This window comes from Sphaeramia orbicularis, chromosome 12 (assembly GCF_902148855.1).
Source record: "Sphaeramia orbicularis chromosome 12, fSphaOr1.1, whole genome shotgun sequence".
NCBI lineage: Eukaryota > Metazoa > Chordata > Actinopteri > Kurtiformes > Apogonidae > Sphaeramia > Sphaeramia orbicularis.
This window is the reverse complement of record NC_043968.1, coordinates 79,481,922-79,501,642: the sequence shown is the minus strand read 5'-3', so window position 1 is coordinate 79,501,642 and position 19,721 is coordinate 79,481,922. Positions and strand designations below refer to the sequence as shown.

Here is a 19,721-nt window from a genome sequence, read left to right as displayed (position 1 = left end):
TCCTTGGAATCGTTTGCCTGCCTGCTTAACAGTTCTGCTTATCGATTCCGCCTTTGTTGCACATGCGCGATGACGTCACGCGCATGCTGCATTGTTTTGGTCAGAACGTAGCCAACATGGCGCTGAGACAGAAACGGTCTAAACAGACGACACCAGGTCCACTTACTTTTAACACTGTCAAAGCTTCCATGTCTTCAAAAGGGCGGAATCCCTCCAATCTGCTCAAACATTTGTCCACAGCATGTGACTCATTTACAGGAATGTCACATATTTAATACGCTACTTAGCAACGCTTGTGAATGTAGCAGTAGAGTGAACGCCGGGCCCAGTTCTGGTTCCGTTGTGGGCAGCAAACGTTCTGCCCCTCAAATACAAGTTTCTGAAGGTAGGGGAAAGGAAATGAGGTGCACAACAACGGGAGACGAGCCGAGTCGAACCGGTTCCACGTAGTGGAAAACAGGGCCCAACATCGTCTGTTCTTATTATTTGTACATACTGTATATGTTATATTTTCTGTGCAGAGATGGAAATATAAAAGACAGTTAATGCAAACACACCTGTTTGTACTCTTGTATTCCCTCACCCAATGAGAATCGATAAGAGAATCAACAAGGAATCAGGTCGATAAGTAAAATCGATAATGGAATCAGAATCGTTAAATTCTTAACGATTCCCATCCCTATGCATCGTGTACGTCGTGGACAGTGCACTTTTGAGTTTATCTGATTGGTTTTGATGTGTGGAAGAGAATGATTTATTTAAGGTAAAATATGAACAAGGATGCACTGTCAGCTTCAGATTTAAGAATTTTATTTGAACAAATGTTGAAAAATAACTGTTGAATACATTTACATTCAAGCTGCTTCCTTGTGTTTGATCAGTAAAACCTACAAACTGCTCCTGATTAAGTCAGAATCATTTTATAATAGTGAGCAAATACTACTGAAGGATTTTGAGTAAACTAAATATAGTCGTCTAACATGTCACTGTTTCTAAAATAGGGTGTTTAAAAAAAAAAAAAAAAAAAAGCAAAAATTGAGAGTATACCCACTTCTCCAGGACCACTACACCACTGACAAACTGGTTCCTTTAGTGCAGTGTTTGTCAAACTGGGGGGTGTGAAGTCTTTCAGGGGGGTCATGGGATCAGTCTTGGGTGTTTTTTTTTTTTTGGGGGGGGGGGGGGGGGGGGGGGGGTTCTTCAGGTTAGAACATGTATCAGGTGGAACTAATGTTTTAGTGTTGGAGCACCCTGGACTCATTTTAGGGACGGACACCAAACCAATCTATTGCCATGGTGATCTGTCACTAGACCAGACAGAGTTTAGGTTTGGACAATGGACAAGGACTGGACTGGAAAAGACACATGGACACACAGGTTTGTGTTTTGGACCAGTTTGGACTTTAATGTTCTCAGATGTCCAGTGGAAACGGACTCACTGACCCACTGATACTGGTCACATGTTCATCTGTGGAACCAAATAAGTTGTTCTAAAAAAAGTAACTTTATTGTCATAGTTGTAAGATAATTGTGCATTTCCTATTTTTATTTGGAAAAAAATATTGCCACATTGAACAGTCTGGTTGAGTTTATTTAGCAAAAATCTCAGTTATTTTTCAGAGTGAATCCAGCTGTAGTGCTCTTTACTGTGGGTTTGGCGGCTCTGAAAAGAGCCTCTGTGGTGATCATCATCCACACACCTCAGCCAACAACCATCCGATGTTCTGCACAACACCAGTTCCGTCTGCAGTAAAGTGGACACTATCATCCGACAGGTGCTCCAGGTGAGACCAGGTGTGCGATGTGGGTCTCATTTCCAACTCCACCATGGAAACTCAGCTCCACACGATGCTCCTGGTCCACATACCCTATCCACTGTCTGTTCACTGGTAACCGCTAGCAATGATGCGGGAGGATGTCAGGGAACAGGAAGTGGGGAAAAGCTCCATCACTGCCCAAATTTTGTTATGCGGTAGTGATGTGACATTCAAGAATGAATCGAATCTTTTGAACGGCTCTTTGAAATGAACGATGGGAACCGAGTCTTTGTAAAGAGCCATTCTTTTTTTTTTTTTTTTAAGGAGGGAGTGTCCGATTGTCTGTCAATTTAGGGTCACTGGGGAGGCACTGGCTTTATATACAGAGTAGAAGTGAGAGAACTCCTGATGTGGTATCATTTTGAGATTTACATTCGAGATATCAGGTATTTTGCAATGTTACTTCAAGTATTTTATTTGCACTACAGTTTGTTAGGTATTTAAGTACTGTAATTGCAGGGATTAATCACTGTTGTGTTTTGTGCAATTTTTTTCCATATGTTTACACACATTTATTGTTCTTGTTTTGAGGAGAATAAAATGTTATTTCACAAGAAAATGTTTTATTTTCTTCTTCATTTTTAGGCTACAGACTAGTCCACATAATGTACCGTCATGTTTTTGGTCAAATTCCAGCATTTGCCTAATGTCACCTCTCATGTCATGTATTTAGCCCACACATTTGAACTAACTATTCTTTTTTACGGTAATATAATATTTACTGCCGCACCAATTAAACACCTTTAAAATGTAATGTCAATCATCACATGTAGCCTATTTAGTCATTAAAACACTGGTGTTTCAAAATAATGCAGAAAACATAAAAGAGCCAGTCTTTTGAACGGCTCTTTTCAGTGAACGGCTCCTGATTGAACGACTCCCTTCAAAGAACCAAAAGTCCCATCGCTACTGTACAGTCCACAAGCGCGGGCACGGCGCTTCCAAGAATGTGCACGACGTTCCAGTAAGACACGCCCACTCCGAGTGAAACGCCTTAATAATAGTGAGTTAATAGTGAGTCCTGTGTAGCCAGACAGTGTGTGTGCCCCGTTCCGAAAAATCACAAGTGCTTGTGTTGTGGATTATATAATTACATTTCCTAGTCTAAAACTGCTTCTCCACAGCGTTAAACCATGTAAAAATAGCATCTGTGGTCGTTACCATGCTACTTGATTAATAAAAGAGTTAAGCTACTGAAACGTTACTTGATTCAGGAAATAGTGACGTTACCGCTAAGCTACTGAAAATTGTAGTAAGTTACTAGCGTCGCTTGCCCAACACTGGGCAAAGAGTAGATTTGGAGTGTTTCAGTCGCATCATAAATCTGTCGTTTGTAATTCAGAGCAAGTAGTGAACGTAATTACACATCAATTCAAACAGAGTTTCATGCTCTGAACTAATAAATAACTTTCCTCATATTAACCTTTAGATATACGTCAGGTTTTTCAAGAAAAAAAAAAATTACACTGATCATGTAGAGCACAGGTGTCAAACATGCGGCCCACCAAAGGGTTCAATCCGGCTCCTGGGATGAATTGGTGAAATACAAAAATTACACTGAAGATATTAACAATCAAGGATGTTGATCATTTTAGGTCAGTTCAATCTAAAAATGATCAGACCAGTAAAATACTACCATAATAACCTATAAATAATGAAAACTGTCATTTTTTCTCTGTGTTACAGTAGAAAGAGTAAAATTACACAAATGTTTTCATTTACAGACTAGCTTTTATTAAAAAAATATGAACAACCTTAAATGTCTTAATAGAGTATGTGGAATTTTAATAATATTCTGTCTGTTATTTAATGTTTTGTGTATTTGTAGATCCACTGTGATCTCTAAGCTGTGATTCATATAGATAAATAATAAACTAAGGCGTAATATTGTTAACACTGCATTTATTTTCCTTAAGTATTTTCAGGTCGTTCGTATTTATTCATGTTATGTTCAAGTACAATTCGTAGATGTAAACATTTTCATCACGGAATTTTACTTTTTTCACTCAAAAATTATTTTACGGTCCAGCCCACTTTAGATCATATTAGGCTGTGTGTGACCCCTGAACTAAAATGAGTTTGACACCCCTGATGTAGAGGGCTTCAAAACTCATGTATCAAATATGATACGTTTGGTGTTATAGGGTTAATATTACAAGAAAACCACCTCACCAGGTCATTTTGACCCACTTATGCATCTAAGGGTTAAACATGGACGAAAATGTATTCAGTCACAACAAAAAAATTTTTGTAACTTTTACTTTTTACTTTTTTTCTTTTAAAAAGGCATCTATTTTCAGACAAAACAAAATCACAAATGGAACTTTGGTCGGTAACCCAAGCGCCGCCAAAAACATCCTTGTAGGTGTTTGAAGGTAAAAGACGGTAGTAAAAAGAGCGACTGTGGCCTCGTGTTTCAGATTAGATTCAATCCACCGCTGCTTTTATATGAAGAGCTGGGTTTGTGTTTGTGTGACAGATCAAACATGCATCTGTACTTGTCCATTTATGAAGCTCTGTGTGAAACTACCTCCCTTCATCATGTTTGTTCCAACAATCGTCTGGAAATAACCAAAGTGGATCCAAACCACAAACAACTGCTCTTCTTTTTATTCAACCTCTAAATGATAGTTTTACAAAGCAGCAGAAAACTGAACCTTCCGGTTCTGCAGAGTGAATTAAATCCAAAGTTAGACTTCAGCTCTGTCTGCACACGCTCAGTGAGTGTTTATCCTGTGTCTTCTATAACTGTTTATTTAATCTACACTATGTGGACACGTTGAATTCAGGTGTTTCTTTTCTAACAGGGGTCTGGGATACAAAACAATAATGACTAATGTCAGAATATAGTTTTATATTATGGAATTAATATCATTGCATTGGTTAGTTTGGTTTAAATTGTTATCTTTGTTTCCAAAATTATGAATTTTCTCGTTATCTTAACTTTTATTAAGTGATTTATTGCCATTTATTATAACATTGTGCTCTGTATTTAGGGTTTTTTGGGATAATGATGTATTTTCCTAGATTTAAATGGACTGATCATGCAGAGGTTGATAAAAGCTCAGAGTAATTGATTGATTTATTGATTAGGATCCCAATTAGCTGATGCAGGACATCAGCTCCTCTTCCTGGGGTCCTCCCATGACAAACACACATAACAGTACACATTTTTAAAAAAAATACTGTGATCCTCAACGGGGCGATCATGGTTAAAACCCCCATTCCTAACCCAAACCCTAAACTGATACTACTACTGCTAATACTGCTACTACTACTACTACTACTACTACTACTACGAATACTGCTACTGCTAACACTAGTACTGCTGCTGCTACTACTACTAGTATTACTAGTACTACTACTAGTACTGCTACTACTGCAGAACAGGCTGCCGACAGACTGTCATGCTGGACCTTTAAGGGGCGGAGCCTAGACCATGGGTGTGTGCAGCATAAGAGGCCAGAAGAGAAGACATGAACAGATGCAGCAGAGGTTTCAGTTCTAAGTTTGAGTAAAGCTTCAGTTTACAGTTTGTTTGTCACCGTACTCTGAAGTTTGCGCATGAAAACCAAGTAAGTAACTAAGGGTTAAAAGTTATGAATATGTTTTTATTTAGTGAAAAATACTATTATGTCTGTGTGGGCTCAATAATCACCCTTTGTGTCTTAACTTGACTCAACACTTCTGCACAAAAGAGTAGGTTTGAGTCTGACACTGGTGGGGACACTGAAGTACTCCAAGGAAGCACTCCTGAAAGATGATGTTTTTTTTACATTTGCAATCATCATTTCATTTCATTTCACATGTTTTATTTCAAACCTGCTACCACATTTATACACTTAACAGACGACAGCTGGACAACACATGGTTTGAAAAGGGGATGGAAGAAGCATTGCTTTTAAAATTCCAAAGAAAATTAAGTGCAATTTTAACAATATTTTGCCTGTTATTAAATGTTTTGTGCTTTTGTAGATCTGATCTGTAATGCATATGTATAAATGATAAGTCGAGGCCTAATATTGATAAAACTGTACTTATATTTCTTAACAAATTCCATTTTTTTCAGGTTATTCACATCCTTTTTGTTTGGATAGTTTGTAAATGTCAATACTGGCATAACTGAATGTTGTTTTTTGCACTAAAACAATTTGGAGTTTATTGGTTATCATGCTATTATTTTACTGGTCCGGCCCACTTCAGATTAAATTTAGCTGTATGCGGCCCCCGAAAGAAAATGAGTTTGACACCCCTGCACTACACCAATACAGAACAATACAGAACATTATAGAACAAAACAGAACAATACAAGACATTATCGGAAAAAAAACAGAACATTACAATATCACATCCTCACAAGACAGGAACATAAACAGAGATGTTCTAAGCACCCCATGTAATTTTTTTTGAAATTTTCATCCAAAAACCCCCCCTACCCCGAAAATTACTTTTTTAACTCTGAAAATTGCAACTTTCACAGCTTCTCCACTCTTTTGTCCAGTGCAGTCTATAAATATGTTCATGATGGGCCATTTAATGATCTTGTCAGTGCCATATTGTATCGTAAGAGTACTTTGTACTATGAAAAGTCTAATGTCAAGATCATGTTGGAGGTTAAAGGTCACCAAAATGCCTAGTTTTTTTCAAAAATTCATACCATTCTGACATTTATCAAATCTGTCCTCAGTTCTCTTCCCTCTGGTTTCCTGGTGGGATCTCCCAAGGCCTCTGGCCCTTTAAAGACACATTAGAAACTAAATATTGCAACATGTACATTCCATTTGAATTTGCCGCCATTTGTGTGGTGGTAAACACTAGCACACATTTTGGCGGGAATCACTAACACTTCATTCATTCATTCATTCATTTTCTGAACCCACTTTATCTTCACTAGGTCACTTGGAGCCCATCACAGCTACTTATGGGTGAAGGCGGGGTTCACCCTGGACATGTGACCAGTTCATCACAGACTGAACATATAGAGACAAACAATCACTGTCACATTCACACCTATGGGTGATTTAGGTTAACCAATTAACCTATCGGTGCATGTCTTTGGATAGTGGGAGGAGCCAGAGTACCTGGAGAGAACCCACTCAGACACAGGGAGAACATGCAAACTCCACACAGAAAGGTCCCACCCCCATCGAATGGTGTTAGAATTGAACCCAGGACCTTCTGTCTGTGAGGCACCAGGTCTATCCACTGCACCACCGTGTCGCCCACAACAGGACATATACATGTAAATGTCATAGTCATGTGAAACTACTAAACTTGTTCTTTTTGACATGTCTATATGGACAATACATGAGTAAATAGTTGTGCTGAATGTGTCTTATTGAGTGTCAGTTGTTTGTGGTAAGTAGATGTGTTCTGAGGAGAGAACCTGAGCCCAACATTTGGAAGAACCCACATTAACAGCTTCATTCCAAATATGCATTTTTGACCATTTGGGTGACCTTTGACCTATAATTTGACCTTGACTCTACACCTTTTGTGGTGCAAAGCACTCTGAAGACATGACATGTCTCACAAAAAAACATTTAAGGCCCAGCATGAGCAGATTGCTACATTGTACTTTATCAAAAGTAAAGAAGGTTTGAAAGTTGCCAAAAAACCCATGTTTTCAGGGTTTGAAAAAGTAATTTTCGGGGTGGGTGGGGGGTTTGGATGAAAATTTCAGAAAAATTACACAGGAGTGCTTAGAATATCTTGTAGCATCAGAAAATCAGGGCTAAAGTTGAATCTGAAAATTTTTCTGAAATAAGCCCCCCCCCCACTGTTAGTGTGCAGTGTACACATCCACAAATCTGCGACGCACGTTAACGTGGGTCTGAAGGAAAGAAAAACTTTACCCAAATAAACAGTAACACTTTTAAATGCAAGTAAAAATATATTCTATTGAACGGACCAAAATGTTTATCGATACAAACATTCAATAACCAATGCATCTCGCAATATCATTCCAAACTTTTCATTCACTCACAGCTTGTCTATCGGTGCACTCGGATCGTGCACACGTGCGTCGGCGTATCGATGCGTATCGGATAATCTTCCCATCCCTAGTCCCTATGCAGTTCTACACCCCTGCGTCTGCATCTCCACTTTTAGAAGCACAGATACTACTGCTGTGGACCAGCAGGGTACGACTTTATTCTTGTAAATTATGATATTTTTCCCACCTGTTTTTAAATTATGACATTATTCTTGCAATATTATGGCTTTATTGACGACTTTAATCTCATAAACAAATGACATTTTGTTAAATTATGAGGTTTTTTATAACTACGACTTTATTCTCATAACATTGTGATTCTTTTTGTATTCGACTTTATTATCATTAAATTACGGGTTTTATATCGATATTTTGTGACTTTATACTCGTAGTGACAAGTGTTTTTATTTTCTCATGTGGCCCTAATACTCCGTCGTAGCTTTATTCTCCAGTTCCCCAGTATTTGAAAAACTGGGTTAGCCTCAGTTTCCGTTACTTTACTAATCATGTAGGAGCACAAGGTTCAGAATCACAAAATGAAGACAAAAACCAGGAAAGATCTGATCATGAAACCAAGAGCTGCACTAAGAAGTAACGTTAGCCAAAACAATATGTCATTTAAGGTCTGATTTGACCAAAAATACAGCATAAATTAATGTTAGCTGACACCAAACAGGATCCACAGATCTAGGTTTGGTTTCCTGGATTTGTGGATCCACCTACTTCTCTTTTCTTTGTCTTTCGGTGTCTGTAAAACGATAGCTCCCACTGCTTTTCAAACCTGTTCATACTATCAGTCTCACAACAGCTCTTCATTTTGACCATGTTTGAATGCATTTCAATAAAAAAGAATAAAGGGATGCAGCACACACAAACCATTTTTACAGAAACAAAAACAAATCAATCACACTGAGTGGAATGTATAATTTTCTTATACATCCACTATTAAAATCTACTTGCTATTTTACAAAAAAAGAAAAGAATATCTACAGAACAAAAGTTTAAAGTTCCAACAATAAAATGATAAAAAATGTTTCATTCAACGTAATATTTGCTCACTAACTTAAGCCTATTTTATTCAGTAAATGTTCCTTTAATGATTGGTTCAATGTTAATTTGACTTCATGTGACCACAGACCGTCTTCTGCAGTCACACAGGTACGGACATCAGTGGGTTCGGAGTTTTGACGTTATATTGAAGGTTGAAGATTAGCTCTGTCTTAAACCAGTCATTACACTGGTCATTCTTCCTCAGTTTAGACAGTATTGAAGCCAACGCTGTCACTCATCTCCCTCATTCTGCCACTCAGTGGGTAGAACGGCGGTGACTTCCGCTAGTGTCAGTTCCCAGAGTCAGAACCAGACACGGAGAAGCTGCGTTCAGCTTCTATGCTCCACATATCTAGAACAAACTTCCAGAAAGCCTCAGATCAGCTGAAACACTTAGTTTATTTAAATCCAGGTTAACCCTTTCATGCACAAATTATGAGAACCTTAATCAAATTTTTTTCCTGAGTGTTTTTATTCTTCTTTAGGCATGAAAAAAAAAATGCGATTGAAAATGTTCTTCTGAAAAATAAACTAGAAGCACTCGGAGAGCGCAGACCTGAGCCAAGGCTGATCAGTGGCCCCCCCCGTGGGCCCCCCCACCCCCGATCACCACCAAAATTTAATCATTTCTTCCGTATCCCATTTCCAACAAACCCTGAAAATTTCATCCAAATCTGTCCATAACTTTTTGAGTTATGTTGCACACTAACGGACAGACAAACAAACAAACAAACAGACAGACAGACAAACAAACAAACCCTGGCAAAAACATAACCTCCTTGGTGGAGGTAATAATAAAAAGAAATACATTAAAAAAAAAAAAAAAAAAAAAAAAAAAAAAAAATTCTTATGAGCCTATTTTTCATGAAGTTGCAAACATGTCCACTCAGCTGGATACCACACGTTTAATTTTTGACGCACAGAAACATGTATTTACTGATAAATTGTATGAAAACTATGGGGAGGGCTTGTGATTCTGGAGGTTTTTGCTCAGGAGAGATCTACATAATGTTACCAATTCATGTCAGAAAAGATATGTAGTGTCTTAAAACTTTAATAAAGCTATGTGTAAAAAAAACAACAACGAAAAGAACAACAAAATCTATGAATATACAAGAAAACAGCTGTAGAATACTGTCCACTGTAGTGACCAGTATACATGAAAGGGTTAAAGACCCACCTGTTCTCAGCTGCATTTGAATAAAGTTTATATTCATCAGTTCAGATCTGCACTGTTCCTTTTAAGCTAGAGGTTTTTATCTGCTTTATCCGCTTGTCTGTTTTATTTATTTTATCTAATCTGATATCTGATTTTTTTGTTTGTTTGTTTGTTTTCCTCATGCCTTTTTTTCCTCTTACAGGGAGAAACTTACTGAATCAAATAGTCAGATGGTCCAGTCGCCTGATTGGTGAGTCCCAGTCTTGTCCCGCCTCCCTGTACACTAAACAGGTACAGAGAATGATTTCATCAGTTCTTAATAATGACTCCCATCCTTTATGATGTGAATTTCAGCTCCTTTCCTCTGGATGGAGGTTTTTAGTCCCAAGGTGCAGGACACAGCGTTTATAAACACAGCTTTGTTCCTGTCGCCGTCACTGAGCTCAATAAGAAATAGCGACATTGCACTTTATTTACCTATTTTAGTTATTTATTCTATTTCTTTGCTGTATTTGTTATTATTGTGACTTTAAATTTTTAAATTTTATGTTCTTATTCTGGTTTTTATCCCAGACTGTTTTCATCTTCTCTGGTTTTTATTGTGTTTTATTGCATCTTGTTTTTATTTACAGGGTGGGGAAGCAAAATTTACAATGAACATTTAATTGTTTTTCTCAGCAGGCACTACGTCAATTGTTTTGAAACCAAACATATATTGATGTGATAATCATACCTAACACTATTATCCATACCTTTTCAGAAACTTTTGCCCATATGAGTAATCAGGAAAGCAAACGTCAAAGAGTGTGTGATTTGCTGAATGCACTCGTCACACCAAAGGAGATTTCAAAAATAGTTGGAGTGTCCATAAAGACTGTTTATAATGGAAAGAAGAGAATGACTATGAGCAAAACTATTACGAGAAAGTCTGGAAGATACTATTAAAGAAGAATGGGAGAAGTTGTCACCCGAATATTTGAGGAACACTTGCACAAGTTTCAGGAAGCGTGTGAAGGCAGTTATTGAGAAAGAAGGAGGACACATAGAATAAAAACATTTTCTATTATGTGCATTTTCTTGTGGCAAATAAATTCTCATGACTTTCAATAAACTAATTGGTCATACACTGTCTTTCAATCCCTGCCTCAAAATATTGTAAATTTTGCTTCACCACCCTGTATTTGATCTTCTTTATGTATTTTATTCTTTTACTTATCCATGCTGCTATGCTGTTGAATGGTGGAACACTGAGCACTTTTTGTTCTGTCTGGAAGGTCGATCAAGTACCTGTCTTACATGTTCAGTGTGTGTCTTGTTGTAATACCTAAACAATCACCTCGACTGCACAACAAATCTACCCACAGGTACAAATAAATTAACCTTGAACCTTGCCTATACGTTTTATTGCTTCCATGCTGTAATGCTTTTAATGTTTTATGCAAAGCACTTTGAATTGTCTTGTACAGGAAATGTGCTGTAGAAATAAACCTGACTAGCGGTGACGTCACGTGCATATCCTCTATTTATTTGGTATTTTACACCCAAATTGAAACTGGTCTGACTCATGAGGTGTGACATGTCTTGTATTTTTAACATCTGGCTTGTTTTGTGACCCAGCCCCTGCTGTTCACTTCTTGTTCCTTCACACTTCCTGTTGTGTGGGTGCAGTTTTGTAATCCACGGTTCAGCACGGTTCAACCACAGACAGACACAAGCCACAGCAGCGCCTCTTCATGCTGGTATGTTTGCTTTGTTTGTTTTTAGTTTAGTTTTTGTTTTTAATGAAATTATTTGAATTGGTAAAAAATTTTAAAGTTTTTGCTCTAAGTAATTTACTAAAATGTGGTAGTATGGTGTGTCAGATGTCATTTGATGTAGGATGAACACGTTTTGATCAAATACTATTTATTTATTTATTTACTTACTTACTTACTTACTTATTATTTATTTATTTATTTGTTTGTTTGTTTGTTTGTGTTTTTATTTATTTATTTATGGAACAAATCCATCATACGAGTTTCATACAACCTGGTGTTTCACATACATGAGAATGTGCAAAAATAAGGAAGATGAGCTTCCTTATTTTTAGAGGGAAGTTACTGACAGACAGATTGAATTAACCCACCGAGAATTCACATTTTGTGGTAAACACAGCGTTTCCAAGAAGAATTAGAAGTAAGAAGTTCTGTTCCAGGAAGTGCACTGCTAATACATGAACTCAAAAACCTGATAAAGGCATGTGTGTCCTGATGTGTAAATCAACCTGTGTGGGGGTCCAACATGACTGGACTGTTGATGTCCAATGTCAGATTAATGTTGCAGCAGAACCTGTTCTTCTGGGACACTCATTCATTCAGTTGATCAATCACACACAGATGCCTTCATAAAACTGATCTGTAAACCAAAAGTGTATCTGTACTCATGTTGCATCGATGCTTTTATAAAATCCTAGTCCTTCAGATTCATATGGACCAGTGTCAGTGGAGACCGAGCATATATTATTTTTTTATCTGCATTGATAACACTGGGTTACAAAAAAATGGTTTCTGCAAGTTGTCTAGGTTTTTTCAACTGAATTAGGACCATTTTGCACCGCTAAATCCCAAAATGACATCTGTTTTTCTCAATCAGGTCAGGTTTTTTTGCTAATTTGATTTTGAAAAATTCTTCTCACAAAATATAATAATTAATACCCAAATAAGATTGGTAAGCACACTTTATGAAACTTGTGACTTGATTCCTGTTAGGTACAATGGTGTATTCACCGCAGATGTAGCAGAATACGTCAGGCTTATTTTTGCAAGATCTTCTAGTCGAAGCCATTTCATTCACCTGTAATATTAAAAAAAACCATTAATCATAAATTGGCAAAAGTAAAATCTTCAGAACTCGTTTATTGCAAGAAATATGAAAGAATTTTGTATCATATGATGTGAAAATGCCCATAAATGTAAGCAAAAATGTTAAAAAGCCAATATGTAGCATAGTTCAGAAAGTTGACCTGATTGAGCAAAATTAATGTGATTTTTGGATTCAGCACACCAAAATTATCCTAAATCAGCTCAAAAAACTTAAACAATAAATTTGCTGTTGACCAGTGTAATGACTGGTTTAAGACAGAGCTAATCTTCAACCTTCAATATAATGTTAAAACTCCGAACCCACTGATGTCCGTACCTGTGTGACTGCAGAAGACGGTCCGTGGTCACATGAAGTCAAATTAACATTGAACCAATCATTAAAGGAACATTTACTGAATAAAATAGACTTAAGTTAGTGAGCAAATATTACGTTGAATGAAACTTTTTTTTTTTTTATCATTTTATTGTTGGAACTTTAAACTTTTTTTTCTGTAGATTTTTTTTTGTAAAATAGTGAGTAGATTTTAATAATGGATGTATAAGAAAATTATACATTCCACTCAGTGTGATTAATTTGTTTTTGTTTCTGTAAAAATGGTTTGTGTGTGCTGCATCCCTTTATTCTTTTTTATTGAAATGCATTCAAACATGTCACCTACAGACTTAGTCCATTTCAATCTAAATATCCAGGTTCTAAATTAAATATTATGGGAAATATGTAGTCAGTCTGATTAGATTTTTGGCCATTATTTTAAAGATTGAATCTACTTTCTTGTGAAATGAATGTGGTTAAATTAAATATTCAAGCAGTGTACAGTAGGTTACATTAGATCAACCTGAAATCAAGAATAAAACTGTGTGTTGGTTTGTTTCCATCATTTGAACTAAATTAGCTGTTGTTGACAATGAATGGGTTAGGGCTAGGGTTAGAGTTAGGGGGCTTAGGGTCAGGGTTAGGGGGGTTAGTGTTAGGGGGGTTAGGATCAGGGTTAGGGTTTGGGGGGTTAGGGTTAGAGGGGTTAGGATCAGGGTTAGGGTTAGGGGGGTTAGGATCAGGGTTAGGATCAGGGTTAGTGTTAGGGGGGTTAGGATCAGAGTTAGGGTGGTTAGGATCAGGGTTAGGGTTAGCGTTAGGGGGGTTAGTGTTAGGGGGGTTAGGATCAGGCTTAGGGTTAGGGGGGTTACCATCAGGGTTAGGGGGGTTAGGGTTAAGGTTAGTGTTAGGGGGGTTAGGATCAGGGTTAGTGTTAGGGGGGTTAGGGTTAGGGGGGTTAGGATCAGGGTTAGGGTTGGGGTTAGTGTTAGTGTTAGGGGGGTTAGGGTCAGGGTTAGGATTAGTGTTAGGGGGGTTAGGATCAGGGTTAGTGTTAGGGGGGTTAGGATCAGGGTTGGGGTTAGGGTTAGTGTTAGGGGGGTTAGGATCAGGCTTAGGGTTAGGGGGGTTCGGATCAGGGTTAGGGGGGTTAGGGTTAGTGTTAGGGGGGTTAGGATCAGGGTTAGTGTTAGGGGGGTTAGTGTTAGGGGGGTTAGGATCAGGGTTAGGGTTAGGGGGGTTAGGGTTAGGGGGGTTAGGATCAGGGTTAGGGTTGGGGTTAGGGGGGTTAGTGTTAGGGGGGTTAGGGTCAGGGTTAGGGGGTTAGTATCAGGGTTAGGGGGGTTAGGATCAGGGTTAGGGATAGGGTCAGGGTTAGGGTTAGTGTTAGGAGGGTTAGGGTCGGGTTAGGATTAGTGTTAGGGGGGTTAGGGTCAGGGTCAGGGTTAGGGTTGGGGTTAGTGTTGGGGGGGTTAGGGTCAGGGTTAGGGTTAGGGGGGTTAGGATCAGGGTTGGGGTTAGTGTTGGGGGGTTAGGATCAGGGTTAGGGGGGTTAGGATCAGGCTTAGGGTTAGGGTCAGGGTTAGTGTTAGGGGGGTTATGATCAGGGTTGGGGGGGTTAAGGTTAGTGTTAGGGGGTTAGGGTCAGGGTTAGGATCAGGGTTAGGGTCAGGGTTAGTGTTAGTGTTAGGGGGGTTAGGATCAGGCTTAGGGTCAGGGTTAGTGTTAGTGTTAGGGGGTTAGGGTCAGGGTCAGGGTTAGTGTTAGTGTTAGGGGGTCAGGGTCAGGGTTAGGGTCAGGCTTGGGGGGGTTGGTGTAATCCTTTCTCTGCTGTTTGGTTTCCGTCTTGTCTGCTTTGTTTTCTTCGGTCTGATCTGTTTTTGTGTTTGTCGTGTGTGATATGATCGTCAGCTCATACGTCAGATCAGTGTGTCCGTTTTAAAAATCTAAGCAGTGTGAAGTACAGATATTTGTGTTGTGAATAAAAGCAGAAGGTTGCTCCTGTAATTTACCCGAAAACTCACAGAAGCACAGATGTAGACTTCAGGATCCGGACACCAGAGACACATGCGTTTATTGAACCAAAAGATGAACCTGAGGCAGAGGATTTGTGTTCTGAAAATGTCCTTTTTAAAGTCAGTAAATACTGCAGTCAGACCCTGTACCAAATATACTCTGTGTAGAATGCATATACACATTTATCCCCAGATGTTTTTCTGTCACTGTGAACAGTTTGTATTTTTCATTTGTCAGCTTCACCCACAAAGCGGAAGTGGACCAGTAACCCACTACTGCACCAGTATTTTCTGCCTTTTATGGCGTTGCAAGTATTGACGTGACACATTGAGCAACGCTTATCTGTATACAGGAAATGTATGACTTACTAACTTCAGCCTCATTTGACGTCTGTTCACTTTTAATCCTCCTTCTGTTAAATCTAGTGTCAGATTGGGTTAATGTTCCTACTTTGTCATTTAGATTCGATTGCCATTGTGTCCAACTTATTCCATACGTACTTACATATGAAATACTCAGATATTAGAACTGCACAAGAACATGTGACCTGGAAACAGGAGGTCAAAGGTCACCTGTTCAGTATTCTTCTGCTCCAGATGCATCCACAGGAGAAATGTGGAGCAGATATATGAATGAATTCGAGGGATAAAAAACAGCCCATTGTAATGTGTTTCTGGTGTTATTTAAACTTGTAATCAAGTGCTCTTTCATATCTGCTTTGATGGTTGTGAATTTTTGTCTGTAGATTAGAGACGCTACGGTGAACAGTAGAAAAACAAAAAGGTGTATTTTTTTGGTATTTAAATATGGAGACCAGAAAAAAACAGAACTTCTTTTCAGTTCACTGTCATCAACCCCAAAATCTTTGCTGATCTTTGCTTATTTTATTGGATTTCTTCCAGCTCTTTTTTTTTTTTATAGTATTTTTATTGAGATTTTACCAGCTATATATACAAAATGGAAACATATTAACAAACAGACAAAAAGGTCCTTTTAAAATCAATGCTTGAATCCATGAATATTCGGTTTATGCTCAGTTTATGCTCAGTTTATTCGCAATTTATGCTCAGTTTATGCTCAGTTTATTTGCGATTTATGCTCACTTTATGTTCAGTTTATGCTCAGGTTATTCGCAGTTTATGCTCACTTTATGCTCGGTTTATTCGCGGTTTATGCTCGGTTTATGTTCACTTTATGCTCAGTTTATGCTCAGTTTACGCGTCTGTTCTCAGCTTTTGTTTGGCCTTCTTTGAAACTCAACTTGTGAAGTTGATTCTTTGCCCTCTGAGAAAGGCTTGAATGCTTCCCTTCTAGTGGATGCAGATGTTTCAGAAGTATTGAATGTGAAATAGTCATCAGTTTGGGTTTCAAGGTCCACCATTAAACCTGAGTCCTTCAGCCATATGTGCTGAAATTTCCATTTAGGCAGATCTCGTACCAGACCAGGACCTACATAAACAAACTAATTTGAATTGAATATACTTAATTGAAGTATGTACAGCAGTGCAAGACAGTATGCGTCAATATGATAGAAAAATGTATGTGTGTTTGTATATATGTGTGTGTTTGTGTGTATGTGTGTTTGTGTCTTTGTGTAAGTATGTTTGTTTGTGTATGTGTGTATGTTCCAATGTCCAGAACACTTTGGCGGTGACTGTTGGACAAACGTGGTTCAGCCTGAGTGAATACACAACAGCATAAAAACGACCACATGCAGAACCTGTGGATCCAAACGGGTCAACACACTAGTAATTATAAAACTTTGTCTTCAACTGATGAAGATCTTGAAATTATCAGGCGTGGTGTCAGTTTAGTTCCTCAGTGACAGCAGTTCCTCTGAACTGTGTTTTCTGTGGGCGTTTCTGATTAAAGAAGCAGGAAGTTAATAATGGCTCAATATTACACACCTGCTATGAGTAACTGATGTCGACAACACCACACTGTCAGATAGTTTCCTAAAACCTCATGTCCACCCAGGGATAGGGTCAGGGTTAGGGTCAGGGCCAGGGGTAGGGTCCAGGTTAGGGTTAGGGGTAGGGTCAGGGCCAGGGGTAGGGGCAGGGGTACGGTCCAGGGTAGGGTCAGGGTTAGGGGTAGGGTTAGAGTCAGGGTCAGGGGTAGGGTCAGGATCAGGGCCAGGTGTAGGGTTGGGGTTAGGGTCAGGGCCAGGGGTAGGGTCCAGGTTAGGGTTAGGGTCAGGGTCAGGGTCAGGGGTAGGGTCAGGGGTAGGGTCAGGATCAGGGTTAGGGTTAGGGTTAGGGGTAGGGGTAGGGTCAGGAGTAGGGTCAGGATCAGGGCCAGGTGTAGGGTTGGGGTTAGGGTCAGGGCCAGGGGTAGGGTCCAGGTTAGGGTTAGGGGTAGGGTCAGGGCCAGGGGTAGGGGCAGGGGTACGGTCCAGGGTAGGGTCAGGGTCAGGGGTAGGGTCAGGGGTAGGGTCAGGATCAGGGTTAGGGTCAGGGCCAGGGGTAGGGTCCAGGTTAGGGTTAGGGTCAGGGTCAGGGTCAGGGGTAGGGTCAGGGGTAGGGTCAGGATCAGGGTTAGGGTTAGGGTTAGGGGTAGGGGTAGGGTCAGAGTTAGGATCAGGGTCAGGGGTAGGGTTGGGGTTAGGGTCAGGGCCAGGGGTAGGGTCCAGGTTAGGGTTAGGGTCAGGGTCAGGGGTAGGGTCAGGGGTAGGGTCAGGATCAGGGTTAGGGTTAGGGTTAGGGGTAGGGTCAGAGTTAGGATCAGGGTCAGGGGTAGGGTCAGGGCCAGGGGTAGGGTCCAGGTTAGGGTTAGGGTTAGGGTCAGGCCCAGGGGTAGGGGCAGGGGTACGGTCCAGGGTAGGGTCAGGGTTAGGGGTAGGGTTAGAGTCAGGGTCAGGGGTAGGGTCAGGATCAGGGCCAGGTGTAGGGTTGGGGTTAGGGTCAGGGCCAGGGGTAGGGTCCAGGTTAGGGTTAGGGTCAGGGTCAGGGTCAGGGGTAGGGTCAGGGGTAGGGTCAGGATCAGGGTTAGGGTTAGGGGTAGGGGTAGGGTCAGAGTTAGGATCAGGGTCAGGGTAGGGTCAGGGCCAGGGGTAGGGTCCAGGTTAGGGTTAGGGTTAGGGTCAGGCCCAGGGGTAGGGTCAGGATCAGGGTCAGGGGTAGGGTTAGGGTTAGGGTCAGGCCCAGGGGTAGGGTCAGGATCAGGGTCAGGGGTAGGGTTAGGGTTAGGGTCAGGCCCAGGGGTAGGGTCAGGATCAGGGGTAGGGTCAGGATCAGGGGTAGGGTCAGGGTTAGGGTTAGTCCTGACATGTTGTAAATAAACCTCTAACAGAGTCAAACATGACTCGGCTGTTGGTCTCAATTGTCTCATTAATGTTGCAGCAGAACCTGTACTATAGTACTCGTTCATTCAGCTGATCAATCACACACAGATCAATCACACACAGATGCCTTCATAAAACTGTACAAAGTCAACGGTAAACTGAACGTTCAGTCAAATCAAGCTGATCATTTGTGAGAGAAATTATGATACATTTTGGTAGATGATGTTTAATGTAAACTTAAAAAATAATCTCTGTTTGTGTTTCGGTGTTTCCAGAACATGTCTCAGTGTTGGCTGTTCCTCCTGCTCCTGCTGATGGGCAGAAATGGTTAGTGACTAAACTATTATTACTGTTTGTTCAATGCTGCAATAAGAAAACCCTGGAGTGGTCAAACCCTGGAGTGGTCAAACCATGGAGTGGTCAAACCCTGGTGTGGTCAAACCCTCACTCTGCTGACATTCAACTCCTGTTTCTTTTTTCTTCTCAGGGTTGTGTCAAAAGGAGGAGGTTTGCTCAAAGTCTGTGATCAACTCCTGCAGTGACTGTATTAAATCTGGGCCCTACTGTGTGTGGTGTCAACAACTGGTGAGATCCATGTTCATTTACAGCCCATTAAGGAGCTTTTATTCCTTAAATATGCATCATTTCCTTACTCCAAAAATATGCTTCTCAATATCAGTAATCAATCAATCAACCAATAAATCAATCAATCAAAACCAACCAACCAATCAATCAATCAGTCAATCAAATGTATTTATATAGTGTTACATCATAGCCAAAGTTCTCTGATGAGCCTTCCCATTTAGAGCTGGAATAAACCAGACTGTTAAACCAGTGGACAGATACCAACAGAATCCACTAGGAGTTAAAAAAAAAAAAAAAAAAAACCCTCCTTGAACAGGTACAAACCTGGAGTAGAGCCCAGCATCAGCAGCTGGTTCATCTGTGCTACTGTTGTCGGAACCATAAAGTCAATCTGATGTTATGCAGCTGTAAAAATGTAGACTATACTCCAGATGAATCTAAAAATAGAAGCAGTAAAAGTAGTAATGGTACTTTTTAGAGTACTTTTTATTTTATGACACTGACGGTATTCATCTGTATTCTCCATTGCAAAGAAAGCATTCACATACCAGTAAATTTTTGCTGCACAACACAATAATGGCATTTTCTTTAGTGTAGTTCCGTAATTTATTTGTAATGCACCAAAACTTTGATTTATTCTCA

At 39.8% G+C, this 19,721-nt stretch overlaps 1 protein-coding gene across 1 annotated transcript in view; it reads left to right on the top strand.

The window, feature by feature from the left end:
* Positions 1 to 5,324: 5,324 nt before the first annotated feature.
* Positions 5,325 to 19,721, top strand: part of itgb2 (integrin, beta 2) — a 34,484-nt gene continuing 20,087 nt past the window's right edge. The window contains exons 1-5 of the mRNA XM_030150794.1: positions 5,325 to 5,392; positions 10,224 to 10,271; positions 11,639 to 11,760; positions 18,770 to 18,821; positions 18,982 to 19,079. Of these exons, the coding sequence (XP_030006654.1) occupies positions 11,755 to 11,760; positions 18,770 to 18,821; positions 18,982 to 19,079 (156 nt within the window). The 5' untranslated portion in view covers positions 5,325 to 5,392; positions 10,224 to 10,271; positions 11,639 to 11,754. The remainder of the gene's footprint in view (positions 5,393 to 10,223; positions 10,272 to 11,638; positions 11,761 to 18,769; positions 18,822 to 18,981; positions 19,080 to 19,721) is intronic.